This window comes from Taudactylus pleione, unplaced genomic scaffold (assembly GCF_031769625.1).
Source record: "Taudactylus pleione unplaced genomic scaffold, aTauple2 ptg000156l, whole genome shotgun sequence".
Lineage (NCBI taxonomy): Eukaryota > Metazoa > Chordata > Amphibia > Anura > Myobatrachidae > Taudactylus > Taudactylus pleione.
The window spans coordinates 7,071,935-7,088,758 of NW_028284558.1; the positions used below are offsets into that span (position 1 = coordinate 7,071,935).

At 46.4% G+C, this 16,824-nt stretch overlaps 1 protein-coding gene across 1 annotated transcript in view; it reads right to left on the bottom strand.

The window, feature by feature from the left end:
- The window catches only part of GRB14 (growth factor receptor bound protein 14), a 65,809-nt gene that overhangs the window by 15,437 nt on the left and 33,548 nt on the right, over nucleotides 1–16,824 (bottom strand). The window contains exons 4-5 of the mRNA XM_088474891.1: nucleotides 9,132–9,206; nucleotides 5,039–5,176 (exon numbers count right to left, since the gene is read on the bottom strand). Of these exons, the coding sequence (XP_088331017.1) occupies nucleotides 5,039–5,176; nucleotides 9,132–9,206 (213 nt within the window). The remainder of the gene's footprint in view (nucleotides 1–5,038; nucleotides 5,177–9,131; nucleotides 9,207–16,824) is intronic.

The window sequence follows — 16,824 nt, forward strand, 5'->3', positions numbered from 1 at the left end:
CTCTCACTCCCAGAACCCATCAACGGCGGCCTTGCTGGCAGAAGCTATAATTGTTAATAAAAACTAAAATCTTTGTTTGCAGAGCAGTGGGTGCAGGTCCCGGAGGCTGCGCCCACTATGGGGTGGCACCTTGTGCGGCTGCTCCACTGGAATGGGCCTCGAGCCGGCCCTGATGCTAGCTGCATTCTGGCACAAGATATTGAATTGGACTAGACATGTTTCGGGGCAGTTAGCGAAGGTCGAACCACCTGGCGGTGATTTATGGTTAAGATTGGAGACTCTGCACCCTGACACAACCAGCATCAATATGTCCATCATATAAAGTACATTATTTGAAAGGACTAAATTTATTAAGTAACTAACTGTAGTCAGTCAAACTTATTAATCATTTTATTTATAAGCTGTGACAGGTTAGACATCGATAGTTGTAGCTCAGTAATGTGTATCATATAGCTATTATTATTATTATAATTATTAACATTATTATTAAAATTTTAAAATTCCAAATTTTTGATTTAAATATAAATTCATAAAATTAAAAAAGTTGAAAAAAAAATGATTTGGGGTAATTTGAGGCCACTTAAAAAAAATATAAAAAACAAATATAAAAAGTTTTTTTTCATATAAGTACATATTTGGGGAGCATAAAAAATGTAAAAGTTGATTTTGGAGTAATTTGAGGCCAATTTTTTTCTTTTCACTCCAATAATGACGTGTCATTATTGGCCCAATTAAACTAATTGAAAACTTCCAGTTGTCTAATTAGTAATTTTTGTTAGACTATCTTTGCTATTATATGTCCTGATTTTACATCATTCGATACAAGTAAAATTTGACACTTTTAAACAGAGAACAGAGTGTTTTGTATATGTACAGATATTTGAAGGAGTTTTGAGCGCAGCTTCTCCTGTTATAAATTTTGTTTCCATTAACAAAGGATTGGCATACTTCTGACCCAGCAGCACACAACGAACATCCAATTATCTCCTGGTGCGCACTGTATATGTTCTATTCTAATTAGTCATTAGGATGGGGGTGTCCCAGAGGTTCTGAACCAAGTCCTAATATTTTCACCTTAAAATAGAGATTTTACCCAACTTTGCATCTGCTCTAAAGCTTTGAAAAAATGCTGTTAGTTCCTAATAAAATTACTGCAACTGAAATATAGTATTTAACATCTATTTTGAGAGCAAAAAGCACATCTAAGCATGAGGTAGTGCAATGACAGATGTGATGAAATCTACATAGGGATTTAGGCATATATGTTTTTGTGGGAATGCACAGGACAGATTGCATATTTTACATTAAACAAAATAGGTGTATTTTCAACTCAGCATGAGTCCCAGGGGTAAATTTACTAAGCTGAGAGTTTGGGAGAGTTTGCAAACTCTGAAGAGTTTGGGCATTTTTTCCCATTCTCAAATTTACTAATGTCAAACTCGGGAGAGAGATCTCCTTTGCTACAGGAAAATAGTGGAGAGTTAGCAAACTCTCTTCAATTCACCATCGGCAAAACTTGAGAACCTTTTCACTGGTGAAGATAGGATTCTGGAATTTACCAAGCAGAGAGTTTCTAAACTCTCATGAGATGGGAAAACTCTCCTGTAAAAACTTGTGAAAAAAATACAACTGTCTGTGATCTGAGAGTTTGGCAGAAACATACACAGATTGCTGTGATCCATGTACTGTATGTTTCTGCCTGTAAATATAGAAAATAAATTTAAATATCTGAAAAAAAATGACATAGGGTCCCCCCCCAAAAGCCTAACCAGCCCCAGGCTTGCCAGCCTGTCCTGGTTTCTAAAATTATGGGGAACAAAATGTGTAGGGTTCCACCATAATTTAGAAGCCAACACCAGGCTTCAGGGCAAGTGCTGGTTTTAAATACAAGGAGGAAAAAAATTGCGTAGTATCCCCCCTATATTTAAAACCAGCACCAGACCCAAAACGGCCATGCTGTAATGCCACAGCCCGGAGACCCTTTCAGGACAAGCTGGCATGCCTGGGGCTGGATAAGCTTTAGGGGGGGGGGCTATGTAATTTTTTTTTAACACTTTTAACCCGTTTTTTTACAGATACAACACAAGCAGTTTACACATATCTCACTGATATGTACAGGCTGCTTGCTCTGGAGAGTTTTGCAGAGAGAAGACACTGCAATCTCGGGTGAGTCATCTCCTGCAAAACCTGCTACTCGGGCGAGAAATCTCCTGCAAAACCTGCTACTCGGCAGTGAAATCTCGTTCTGCTTCAACATCGCCCATCTCACTCTCAGCTAAACTCCCTTCTTTGTAAATTTGCGAGTCTCAGGAGCTTCAAATCACCTGAGTTTAGGTGAAGCTATTCGAGTTGAAAAAAAACAAACTCTCCCAGACTCGATTCTTAGTAAATTTACCCCCCAGTGTGATGGTGACCACAATGTGTAAATGATACCTTTATATAAGATTGTGAAAGACAATCATTATTGCAACAGTTACAGAACAATTCTCGCAGTAAGCAGTATGGACCTCATTCAGTGGCGGTCGTTAGTTGCAAGCGGTCGCACAGAATCAGAGCAGCCGCTTGCATCCTGAATGGCCGCCTCCTTGTTGATGGTAACCCACAGCTTAATGACCGACCAGGTTGATGGTCGCGATGGTGATCAGCATCGCGACCATCGGGGCTTACGACCAGACCCTAGGGTTGGGTCTGGGCACTCGTAAGCCCCAGGGAGCTTTCTGCTCTGATGATGTCAGTGCGGCCGCCCACAAAACGGTAGGCGTTCATAAAGGAACGCCTCCGTTTTGGAAACCACACCCCCAGCCCGCCTACCAAACGGGGGCAGCTGTCGATCAATATCGACAGCCGCCACTTTGATAATGAGCTCCGGAGCGACAGAGTTTCTCTGTCGCTCCAGGGCTTGCGCACGCGCAGTGCGGCCGCTGAGCAGGCGTGGGCCAAACCATTGAGTTGGTTACGAGAGCATCGGCGCTCGTGACTGACTCTGAATGAGGTCCTATGTGTGTTATGTTGCATACACACAGGATGATCGTCAATGATAACGATATCGCTGAACGATCTCCATGCACCTTCCCGGTGTGCTGGATGATCGATATCGATCATCCAGCACACCACCAACGACAGCCAGCATCCAGGTTGGCCTGCATGCAAAATCGATGGACTCTTTATCGTCCATATGTGCCCGCGCAACACAGGTCGTTGGAGGCACCGAAAAATGCATGATATGTACGATATCGTTATTGTTCATATCGTGGATTTTTATCGTACCATGTGTGCGCAACCTTTGGAAACTACTAGACAATGGGCAGATCTAATCATAATTATTTGGGTAAATCAAATCAAATAAGATAAATTGTATGCATTTCAGCTGCTGCATTTAATAATATTTCAATGCTTTGCTGTGATAAACCTATCTCTCAGGGTTCCCATACTACACACTGCAGAATGACTGACAATTATATTTACATTGTTTATTGACTATTAATTCCAAAAATTTCAAATTTACTGTACAAATAGCAAACCCATGTAATGTCTATTTCACAGGATTGGGAAGCAAATGTAGATTTTGAAGACTGAATAATAATAATGAATAATATAATATAGTTTGTTAGTCTGTCAGGTGGCCTGTATCTCAAATTTTTTGAAAACATGGGGCCTGATTCAGCAAGGATCGCTACTGCGGTCGCAGCTGCAATTACGCACGCAGTTCAACTGCGATAGTATGCTAATTCATTGCAATCGCTATGCCGCTGCGGCACTACACAGGGACGCCCACTTTACCTTACACACATCCGTAATGTTTAGCAAGACTGCGAAAACATTGGTGCACTCGAGTACCATCGCAGCCTCACACACACTTGCACAAGCTCTGGGCCTGATTCAGACCCGGTCGTAAGCGCTGAGCGCTCGCAACCGGGTCAATGGTGGCCCAGAGCGCATGCGCACGACGGAGCCGGCTCCATCGTGCGCATGCGCGAGACCCGGATAGCGACGGGCAATCCGTCGCTCTGGGTCTCGTCCCAAAGGGGGCGTGCTGTCGATGTTGAGTGACAGCACACTCTCTTTGGTGGGCAGGCCGGGGGAGTGGCTACCCAAACGGAGGCGTTCCTATGTGAACGCCTCCGTTTGGGGGCGGCCCCACTGACATCACGAGTGATATCAGTGGGAGAGATTTCGGCTCTGTTTGACCCGAAATCTCTCTGGGGCTTGCGGCAACGAGACCCTACCACAAGGGTCTTGTCGCAAGCCCGATGGTCGCGATGGTCTTGACCATCGCGACCATCTTACTGGCCGCTCGCTATAGCTGTGGGTGGTCACCCACAGCTATGCGAGCGGCCAGGATGCCGTTCCAAAAAAAAAAAAGCTTGGCCCTGATTCAGAGCGAGCGCTCTGTCAAAGCGTCCGGCTCTGAATCAGGGCCACTGACCTTACTCATAAATTGCTAACTTCATCGCACGCTATCAGGCCTCCGGCTGCATATTGCATCGCAGTGGCTAATTTATGCATGCCCATGCAAAGGCGTTCAAACGCACTGGCATGCCTGCGTTTCGCCGACCACCCCGTCACCACCCCCAAATGGCATTTCCTATCAATCACTCTGCGATGGGTCTGCGTAGTCACTGCGATCGCAGTCCTGATCAGTGGCCAGCACGTGCACTATGATGCATACGCATGCGCAGAACGCAACAATCAGCCGATTGCGTGCGTATTAGCACATCTGATCATTGCTGAATCAGGCCCATGTTTTCTCAGCAAATTATAAACAGAAAAGAACTGTAGTAAACATATATAAAAGGAACATGTTGTGCTGCATATTTGATGCGTAGCAGAAAATGCCATTAAAGTGCAATTAACGAAGGGCAAAAAGCCTTGCTTCATAACATGACAAGATAACGATCATTGGAAAACCTCTGGAAAACACATTATACAGTATATTGCTTTTCAAATTTAAGACGTCAAGGAAATATTAAAATGTTAGCATACTGTATAACATTTCTCTTTTCTTATTATGTTTAGCTCTTGTCAATGTGAACTATACCTTTGATGTTCCTTTAGTTGAAAAATATAGTCCAGAGCGTCGTAAGACAAAAAAAAAATGTTTCCATGATTTTTTCCCCTTTTCTGACATGTATAAGTAACCTTGGACCTCTGGATATGTGCTTGTACTCAGAAACATCTAAAAATAAAACAAAAGGTGAAATTGATACAAAGGAGAGGGGAGAGTGAAGCAGTGGCGTAACTATGGAGGATGCAGGGAGTGCAGTTGCTATAGGGCCCCGCCGCTAGGGGACCCGTGTCCCAGCAAGCAATATGAACTTTTATTTTTTAATCATTTCAATATAATTTTTATTATTTTAATAATAATTTACGTAAAGATCCGTTCGGGTCTCACCAGGAGTCGCGAACTGAGGAGAGCGAGAGCTGCCTGCAAGATGCAAAAGACTGGCGAGATGATGACGTCATCATCATGCGAGTCTGGAAGCATTGCAGGAGAAGCCGGCATTGGACGCAGACAGACCAGACGGACTCCCGCTGCTGACGGTGAGTACACCCCGGCCCTCCCCCAGTGCCGGCCCGAGTCCCGACCCTACATTACTCTCCCTGCTCCTGCTGCTGACAAACGAACACACTCCTGAGTCCTGCTGCTGATCTGAACAATACATTCCCCTCCCGCTGCTGCCGGCGAGGTGCTATGAGGTGTGGGGGGAGTGAGGTGCTACAGGGTGAGGTGAGTCAGTGAGGTGCTACAGAGTGAGGTGCTACAGGGTGAGGTGAGTCAGTAAGGTGCTAAAGGGTGAGGGGAGTGAGGTGTTACAAGGTGAGGAGAGTGAGAGGTGCTATGAGCTGAGGGGAGTGAGGTACTACAGGGTGAGGGGAGTGAGAGGTGCTATGAGGTGTGGGGGGTGTGAGGTGCTACAGGGTGAGGGAAGGAAAACTGTGTGGATACCTGACTTGGGAGGCCCTCTTATAAATTTTGCTATGGGGCCTACAAAGTTCTAGCTACGCCCCTGGCTCCAAGCCATAACAAACAGTCATATCCCCCTACCCTGCACAATTGCTGCCTTAAATGGTAAGCAGTAGCTTTGGTTTCCATTGAAAAACACGGAGATATAAACAGGAGGAAAAACTAGGGAGGAAAATGGACGTTTGTTCTGGTTGTTGGATATGGGGACCCCTGCAGAGGATATGAGAGGGGTCAAGGCATGATAAGGTTAAAATGTGTACGAGGGATCAGAGAAGTCAGACAGCCCACAACTCCCACTCAGAAACGTCACATCCTGTTTGAGCAGCATCCCATTGGAGCCAATGGACAGAGGAGCAGCAGACGTTTGTTCCACTGATTAAAAAGATAAGAGGACAATGATGAGGCAGAAAGAACTGTGTGTGGGAACAGAGAGCTCTGAGGGCGAAGAGAGAGCTATGGAGGGGCAATGAGATATATAGGGAAGCGGCAGTGAGATATAAATGGAAGTGGTAATGAAAGAGCTTTGAATGGGACAGAGAGTTATGGAGGAGGCAATGAGAGATATAAAGGGGGCATTGAGAGTGATTTGGAGGGGGCAATGAGAGAGCTATGGAGGAGGCAAAGGTATAACTATGGAGGAAGCAATGATAGAGCTAAGCAGGGGCAATGACAGAGATATGGAGAAGACAATAAGAGCAATGTGAGGGGTCAGCACAGAGATACGTTTTTTTACATATGGTTCCCCATAGGTATTACAGTGGACCACAGCAGATATCTGAGATATCCGCTGCGGCTCGCCAGCACTGCAGCCCCCATAGAATAGTATGGGGCTGTGATGTGGCGGTATGCACCTACCTCCGGAAAGTGACATTTCCAGAGCTAGTGTCCCATAGACAACGCCATCTATAGATGACATTGCCTATATAAGCATATGGGCTTCTTTTCACGAGGTGGCCCGGAGAGAGACCAGAAAGGTTAATTTCCTGATAGCGGCCACTAGTGCAGGTGCAGCCCGATGGCCACCCTTGTACATTAGTTCAGATATCGTTGGGACAGCTGGATATCGTGGTGCTGCCCTGGCAAGAAAAAGATGGTGCATACCGGAGGAAGATCCCTCAGGTAAGTATGCCATGCATGGTTGTCTTAACAGCAGTGTGGACCCTGGGCAAAGCAATGCATTGGGGCCCCTACCCACCCATTTACGGGAAAAAAATGTAAATGGTCAATAAAATGAAACTCTCCTGCATGCCCATCAGACCTCCCACACATGCAGAGAGACTCTGTCTGACTGGTCTGAAGCCGGTGGATGAAGTGAGGTGAGTACTCGTCACCAGGGGGGGATGGGGCGGGTGAGGTTAGATCAGAATACAGTGCACCGGCATCCGGCTTATAAAAACATCACAAATTTACCAACTGGCCGCAGCTGCAGGAGGGCGGGTTGGCGGGCTTCAGGCTCTTGGGCAACTGCCCAACAAGCCCAATGGAAGAGATGGCCCTGATGCCATGATGTCCATTACTGATTGCATTCTAAAAGCGATAATTAATAAATCTCCCCCTCAGTGAGCACTGGCACCTGCCCTATCCTTGATGAAAGAGACCCCTCTGAAAACAGTAGGATCTCTGCGTATAAAAACTATGCATAGCCTGTACCATCTACACAATGGGATCGGTATGAATGACTGCCGGACATGAACCCGGCGGTTCAAATCCCGACGCCGGCAGCCCGAACAGCGCAGATCCCGACGGAGTAAACCACCTAACCCTTCCGGGGGGGGGTGCCTAATCCTAAATCCTCCCTGGAGCCCCTAAACCTCACCCTCCCCCCCGCACGGCTGTCCGCTCGTGACGTCCGGCTAACCTTTGTTCGGTATGCCGGGTGTCGGGATTTCGACGGGTGGATAATTATATGCGTCGGGATTTCTGTGCCTATCATTAATCCTTTACCGGGATTTCACTGTCGGCAAGTGAAGTTGTTAGACGGTACAGGTATTGTGTAGGGATGTAGTCAAGAAGCCGGAGGTCGGCATTTCGACCGCCGGCTTTTTGACTACATCCCTACACAATACCTGTACTGTCTAACAACTTCAACACACCCTCTCAAAACTTAGCCCAGGTACGAACACCCCGTGGTCACACAGATGGCCACAAGTGGAGATGAGACTGAGGGCATGATTAAACTACAGAACGAAACTGAGAATGCAATAGCGATTACGCACACAGTTCAACTGCGATAGCATGCTAATCCATTGCGATCACAATGCCGCCGCTGCACTACATAAAGACACCCACTTTTCCTTACACACATCTGTAATGTTTAGCAAGACTGCGAAAGCATCGGTACAATCGAGTACCATCGCAGCCTCACGCACACTTGCAAAAGCCCTGACCTTACTCAGAAATTGCTAACTTCCATGCTATCAGGCCTCAGTCTGCATATGATATCGCAGTGGATAATTTATGCACGCCCTTGCAACGGCGTATAAACGCACTGGCACGCCTGTGTTCGGCCGACCCAACCCCCCGTTACCACCCACAATCGGCACTTCCTGTCAATCACTCTGCGATGGGTCGGCGCAGTCCCGACTGCAGTGAGCGGTTCGTACATGCGATGCATGCGCAGTACACAACAATTAGAAAATTGCGTGCATATTAGCAACTGCGTTCCTTGCTGAATCAGGTCCTGAGTTACATACAACTTAGTTGCCTGCCATATGGAGCACACGCTATGCTAAAAACTGCATTTTAGCATTTATTTACTAAATGGACGTGCATCCAACTTTACATCAGTCCCTATATCTTTAGCACTGCTACTATACGGTTGTATGTTACAAACAGAGATAAACTTTTTTTTACTTTTAATTCTATTTTCAAAATCTACACACGGAAGCCAAATATCTTCCTAGACTCCTAAACTGCTTATTTACTATTTCTCTCCTTAGTCCATGTTTTCACTAGCATTGCAGAGTATTGACAGTGCAGAATAGGTAAGAGATAGGTAAAAAAATAGATTTCTGAAACAAATTGAGAGGATAGTTTGTAGAGTTTTTAGTTGCGATGACAGGTCCACTGTAATGTAAAACATGTCATCCCAAACAGCAGACCTTATCTTTGACTATAACCTTGTAGGGTAGAGAAAAAAATATGATGCTGAGAGACCATTACTCACCTTTACTGTATCAACAGACTTTGCTGCACCATTAACTTCGCTTGAATAGGACAGCATTAAATCTGGAAAATAGTTCTGTTAACATGAAATCATTAAATACAAATAAAACCATGCACACTTATCTATAGTAGCAAAAATAGTCATCTGTTTTTCTACATTTTACACTTTTAGAAACCTTGATGCTTGCAACATGTTTGGCCATTCTCCTAGAATTTCTTTGAGATTCCAAATTTTCAGGTAGAGTATCCCCCAAGAAAACACCCACACATTTTCTTTGACAAATAGGCCCCATTGCGCATGTCAATGATTCCTATCCCTTTACAAGTGAAAATACAGCATAACATTTTCTTTACAGGTCTAAAATATTAAAGTAAAAATATTACAAATAGAATCAAGTACTTTGGTTAAGTACTATCAATAGTTATTGCTGGTCCTGGCAGACTGCCTAGTTTCTCTTCATTACTATATAGCGTTCCCGCTAGGCTGTTTTGGCGGGGCGCGGCGCCCTCCCCTCCTTTTGGAGGGCAAAAAGCGCCCTGCCCTCACAGCCTGCGGGTGCCGTCTTCACCCGCGGGACGCAGTGTCCCCCGGGTGGAGAAATGTGCGGTGGCCCGGTCACCGCCGGAGAATAGACGCCGGGCGCATGCGCCCAGCATCTATTCTCCCTTTGTGCAGCGCTTGGGGGCTGCCCGGCGTGTCCGTAAGTGCCGGGCACGCCCCCAAGGGGAAAAGGGGATGCGTCTTATAAACACGCCCCCTTTTCATGATCACGCCCCCTTTTCGGACGCGCGCACATGGTTGCTCTCTCTAGCTCCGGCGCCCTGCATGCCGCCGGAGCTAGAGTGAACACTAACTATATATAGGAAAAATGGACCACTTATGTACGTTATAATCATATTAATGACTATCCAATTAGGAGCAAAGGGGACACGTTGTAATGGCGTACAATTCGCCCCCTCGCGGTCCAATCTCACCCCGCACTCGCACATTTTTGCTCGCAGCCATATGGGGCTGCAAACAAAAATGTGCGAGTCCAGCGGTTCTTTAAGTGCGGCAAACAGCTGCAAAGACTCGCGCTGCGTGGGACTCGCTCCTAATTGGATTGAGCTGTAAAGCTGGCCACACACATAGTGATATTTTACCCGATCTGGCCGATTCCGACATATTGGAACGACAGATCGTGTAAATTATGGCCAAACCCTGAGTAAATCGTGAGTCCCCACTCACGATGCGATGCACGTCCCCGCTGGTCGCACATCGCATCGTCAGATCTGCCGTGCATGGGCAGATCTGACAATCTAGGAGGCGATGCACTGTGAAAGTCTGGATACAGGAGAGATCTATGAAGATTGGACACCAAATCGTGTGGAGATCGTGTGCAGAGCTGCCGGGGAGAGTTAAAAGGGAAATCGTACACAAATTGTACACATCGGCTGATCGTGTGCAGATCGCTATGTGTGTGGCCAGCTTAAGAGTCAAAGGAAAGATGTCATAATACAATGTGTTTGGTTATATACAGAGTACAAGTATCCAGTGAACTTTAATTTCTCCTTTAATTTACACTAGTGGGTATTTTATTCATACTAACTTCTAACTACAATGTTTATACTGATATAATTTACTAATTTTAACTTAAACATATATTAACACAATCGATGTAATATAGATAATTTAGGTCTCCATAGTATAAGTTTATAGTATATTATTTTAAACTGCCGAATGCAGCATGGTCCCCGCTGTCGCGCTATCGCTCCCGGCATCAGCAATTGTGTATGCCAAGAGTCTTCTGCATGTGCATGTGCAAGGCAGTCTTATACTACGTAGTACCTGTGTATGTGCAAGGTAGTCTAATATCTTGTACCTGTGTATGTGCAAGGCAGTCTAATATTTTGTGCCTGTGTACTGTGTATGTGCAAAGCCGTCTAATACCGTGTGATCGTGTATGTGCAAGGCTGTCTAATAACTTGTACCTGTGTATGTACAGCGCAGTCTAATACCTTGTACCTGTGTATGTGCAGGGCTGTCTAATAACGTGTACCTGTGTATGTGCAGTGCAGTCTAATACCTTGTACCTGTGTATGTGCAAGGCTGTCTAATAACTTGTACCTGTGTATGTGCAAGGCAGTCTAATATTTTGTGCCTGTGTACTGTGTATGTGCAAAGCCGTCTAATACCGTGTGATCGTGTATGTGCAAGGCTGTCTAATAACTTGTACCTGTGTATGTACAGCGCAGTCTAATACCTTGTACCTGTGTATGTGCAGGGCTGTCTAATAACGTGTACCTGTGTATGTGCAGTGCAGTCTAATACCTTGTACCTGTGTATGTGCAAGGCTGTCTAATAACTTGTACCTGTGTATGTGCAGCGCAGTCTAATACCTTGTACCTGTGTATGTGCAAGGCTGTCTAATAACTTGTACCTGTGTATGTGCAGCGCAGTCTAATACCTTGTACCTGTGTATGTGCAGGGCTGTCTAATAACGTGTACCTGTGTATGTGCAGTGCAGTCTAATACCTTGTACCTGTGTATGTGCAAGGCTGTCTAATAACTTGTACCTGTGTATGTGCAGCGCAGTCTAATACCTTGTACCTGTGTATGTGCAAGGCTGTCTAATACCTTGTACCTATGTATGTGCAAGGCAGTCTAATACTTTGTGCCTCCTGTTTATGTGCAAGGCAGTCGAATACCCTGTACCTGTGTATGTGCAAGGCAGTCTAATACTTTGTGCCTCCTGTTTATGTGCAAGGCAGTCTAAAACCCTGTACTTGTGTATGTGCAAGGCAGTCTAATACTTTGTGCCTCCTGTTTATGTGCAAGGCAGTCTAATACCCTGTACCTGTGTATGTGCAAGGCAGTCTAATACTTTGTGCCTCCTGTTTATGTGCAAGGCAGTCTAATACCCTGTACCTGTGTATGTGCAAGGCAGTCTAATACTTTGTGCCTCCTGTTTATGTGCAAGGCAGTTTAATACCCTGTACCTGTGTATGTGCAAGGCAGTCTAATACTTTGTGCCTCCTGTTTATGTGCAAGGCAGTCTAATACCCTGTACCTGTGTATGTGCAAGGCAGTCTAATACTTTGTGCCTCCTGTTTATGTGCAAGGCAGTCTAATACCCTGTACCTGTGTACAGTATGAAAAAAAAAGGTAAACGTCAGAACAGCGGCGCAAACACACGGCACAAATGCCCAGTGCTTATATGGATACACTGGTGTATGGCCTGCAGCGTCACAGTGCTTATATGGATATACTGAGGTATGGAAACATACACTGGAGTACAGCCTGCAACGTCACAGTGCTTACACGGATACACTGGGGTACAGCCTGCAGCATCATAGTGCTTATATAGATAGATACACTGGGGTACGGAAGCATACACTGGGGAACTGCAAGCAGCGTCACAGTGCTTATACAGATACACTTTGGCACGGAAGAATACACTGGGGTACAGCCTGCAAGGTCACAGTGCTTATACAGATACTCTGGGGTATGGCCTGCAGGGTCACAGTGCTTATATAGATACACTGGGGTATGGAAGCATACAATGGGGTATGGCTTGCAGCGTCACAGTGCTTATACAGATACACTGTGGTATGGCCTGCAGCGTCACAGTGCTTATACAGATACACTGGGGTATGGCCTGCAGCGTCAAAGTGCTTATACGGATACACTGGGGTACGGCCTGCAAGGTCGCAGTGCTTATACAGATACTATGGGGTACGGCCTGCAGGGTCACAGTGCTTATACGGATACACTGGGGTACTGAAGCAAGCCATGGGGTATGGCCTGCAGCGTCACAGTGCTTATACAGATACACTCGGGTATGGCCTGCAGCGTCAAAGTGCTTATACGGATACACTGGGGTACGGCCTGCAGCATCACCGTGCTTATATAGACTGGGGTAAGGAAGCATACACTGGAGTATGGCCTGCAGTGCAACAGTGCTTATATGGATACACTGGAGGGGGTACGCCCTCCTGCAGCATCACAGTGCTTACTGTATATGGATACACTGGGGGGGTAGGGCGTATAGCGTCACAGTGCTTATATGCATACACTGGGGTACAGCACGAAAAAAACTACATTTTAACTTTTTTTAAACTTATTGTTTTCAATTTTTTAAAACTTTTCTTGATTTTTTTTTACAGCCCCTGGATGGACTGCACACCCCTGGATGGACAGCATACCCTGGGTGGACAGCACAGCGCACACCTGGATGGACAGCACAATGGATGGACAGCACACCCCGGGATGGACAGCACACCCCTGTATGGACAGTTGAGCACACCCCTGGATGGACAGCACACCCCTGTATGGACAGCACACAACTGGATGGACAGCACACCCCTGTATGGACAGTTGAGCACACCCCTGGATGGACAGCACACCCCTGTATGGACAGCACACTGGATGGACAGCACTCCCCTGGGTGGACAGTACAGCATACCTCTGGATGGACAGCACACCCCTGGATGGACAGTTGAGCACACCCCTGGATGGACAGCACACCCCTTTATGGACAGCACACAACTGGATGGACAGCACACCCCTGTATGGACAGTTGAGCACACCCCTGGATGGACAGCACACCCCTGTATGGACAGCACACTGGATGGACAGCACACCCCTGGGTGGACAGCACAGCATACCTCTGGATGGACAGCACACCCCTGGATGGACAGCACATTGGATGGACAGCACAGCACACCCCTGGATGGACAGCACATTGGATGGACAGCACAGCACACCCCTGGATGGATAGATCCAAAACCTGCGAGAATCCAATGCAGGATTGATGACGTTTTGCCTCGTTTTGGATTCCGAGTCAGACGGGAACACCCAAAACCGACTCAGGAATCAGGGCTGGCTGGCAACTTTTAGTCTGGGGGGCACATGCAATCAAGTGGCTCCAGCTTTTCTACCAGCACATGGCAACTTACTACCTCTTCTTACCATTCTATCCTATGGTAACATTCTGGATTACAAGTCTTAAACTAGAGGCAGATTTACTCTATTGCACAGCCCAAAACAAACAGGATAAAAAGAAAAGTTTTTCTAAAACAAATTACTATGACTGTATCTTTATAATCACACAGAGACATAAAAATTAAGGCCCTCATTCAGAGCCGTTCGCTATTTGCGTTCGTTCGTTCAAAAACAAGGGGTGGCTATGCAAATGATCCGTTCGCACATTGCAATCTGTTCACACCTCTAAGTCTGAACGAGCGAGCAAAACATACGCTCTTTTATTTCTTAAAAATGCCCCCTGGCCGTTCGCACCATACGTCATGTCCGCTATTTATTAGATTAATCGAGTACATCGAACAGGATATGAACTGCTCGCTATTCTTGTGGTTGGTTTTTTCAACCACTATTTTGCGAGCAGTTCTGAGTTAAAAAAAACCAAGTGACGTGGTCATTGACGCTGCTGTATTAATTATGCACACCCATAAAACGCCCGTTTTGACCTTTAAGCACGCCTGCGAACGGATCTCCACTCCCCGTTTTCAAGCACCTTCCCCTGTTACCACCCACATACGCCTCATTCTGTCACTCAAAATAGCAGGCACTCGCTATATTGCGTACAAATGTTTTTCGGCCGCACTGACTGGTTCGCGCATGCGTACTAAAAACCGTACGCATGCGCAGATGTGCGAACATCGCTCGGAACGAGCGTACTGCCGCTAGTGAGGGCCTAAGTATGTACAGCACTTGTCACACTCACAATAATGAAGCACTTGGGTATCTTATATCTAAACCTACACCTTTGTTTTTTACATTCTTCCTTCTGAATAAATAAATGTTGCATCAACTCGCTGAGGACTACTTTCCTAATCTGCTCCATCTCCACTACAAACTCTCCCTGTCTCACAATTCTGCCCTGTTTCCCTGTTTATATCACTCTTTCCCACATTCTGTCCCTGCTCCCATCACTCGCTCCCCCAATCTGTCCCTGATCCCTGATGACATCATTCTCTCCCCCAATCTGTCCCTGATCCCTGATGACATCACTCTCTCCCCCAATCTGTCCCTGCTCCCTGATGACATCACTCTCTCCCCCAATCTGTCCCTGCTCCCTGATGACATCACTCTCTCCCCCAATCTGTCCCTGCTCCCTGATTACATCAATCTCCTATTCTGACCTGTCACTCTTTTAATCTTTTTTATCCCTTCTCTGAGTCCTTTGTGACTTCTCTCCGTTTGCCCCATCCTGGTCCGCCTTCCTAATGACCTCTTAATTTCCTCCACTTTTCCTAAATACGTCTCACTCTGTTCATCCCTTTTATCTCCTCCACCTATATCTTCTCCCAGTCTCCCCCATACTGCACCCTGACTTTGCTTTTACTAACCTCCCTTCTAGGCATCTGCCAGATAGCGCCCTCGTCATGGGGACTTCTCTCTGTGCCTCTCCTGATTATCCCCTTGTTTGTCCCCCTTAAGAGGAGGAGGCACTAAGACGAGGAGACGGGATGGAGCTTGGGAGCCGGGCTGAGCTGGATTAAAGTTTTGGGGGCCCCAGGGCACTTAAGACTAGGGGACCCTAAAGAGAATAATTTGGGACATGGGGATAGTGCGGGGGACACTGGCATGGATCCTAATGGATCCCTTTTGGAGAGTTATGTGGAAAGAAGCCCGTAGGCTTCTATAAGCAATGTCATCTATAGAAGGTGTTGCCTATCAGGTACAAGCTTGAGCTTGATACATGGGGAATGTGTCTAAATATCCGAAAACAGCAGTTTTCAGAGTTTTGACCACGTTTTGCCATTAGTACATCCCACCCATAGTAACATACATATACACATACATACAGTCACACATATATACAAATACATAGTTACACACATGCAGGGGCGTAACTAGATCTAGGGGGGCCCCATAGAATTTTTTGACGGGCCCTCGTAGGTCCACGGCCCCTGCCCTTGGTCCGCGCCCCCTGCACCCTCCTCACTCCCCTCTCCCAGTCGGCTCCATCTCTCCTCACTGATTGATGCTGGAAGGAGGCGGCCACGCCTCCACCCAGTATCAGTCAATGAGGAGAGCCAAATGCGGTGCTGACTGGGAGGATGCGATGGCTGAATCCTTAAACTTGGTAATCATATATAAATGTCCACTTGATTTGGCTAGGATTTAGCAATTCAGTAGATATAGGGATATCACAGAATGCAGCCTCCTCCTTTTATATACCATGTAAGAGTCGGGTTGGGTAAGGATTGCCGTCATTCGGGATGCCGCTGGTCAGGATAACAAGTGTGCTGTCCATCGATACCCATACTGTAGGTAAGTATGCTAGCACTAACCCTAACCCCTACCCTAACTCTCCCTCCACAGTGCCTAAACCTAACCTCCCCCCTAGTGCCTAAGCCTAACCTCCCTCTCTCCACACCCTAAACCTAACACTCCCTCCCCAGTGCCTAAACTTAACCTCCCCCCCTAGTGCCTAACTCTCCCCTAACTGCCGATACTTTCGGGATGCCAGCTGTCGGGATACTGGTGCCGGGATCCCGACACTGTAGGGATTTCGGCGCCGGTATTTAGACCGTCGGCATTTCACACGCTGACTAAATCCCGTATGAGACTGCCATACAAAACAGAGGGCATTTTTGTTACAGACGTGCAAAACAAAGAGCATTTTTGTGACTGAAATTGAATACAAAGCGCATCTATATGATCACTAAACAATACAGAAATTTGTGAC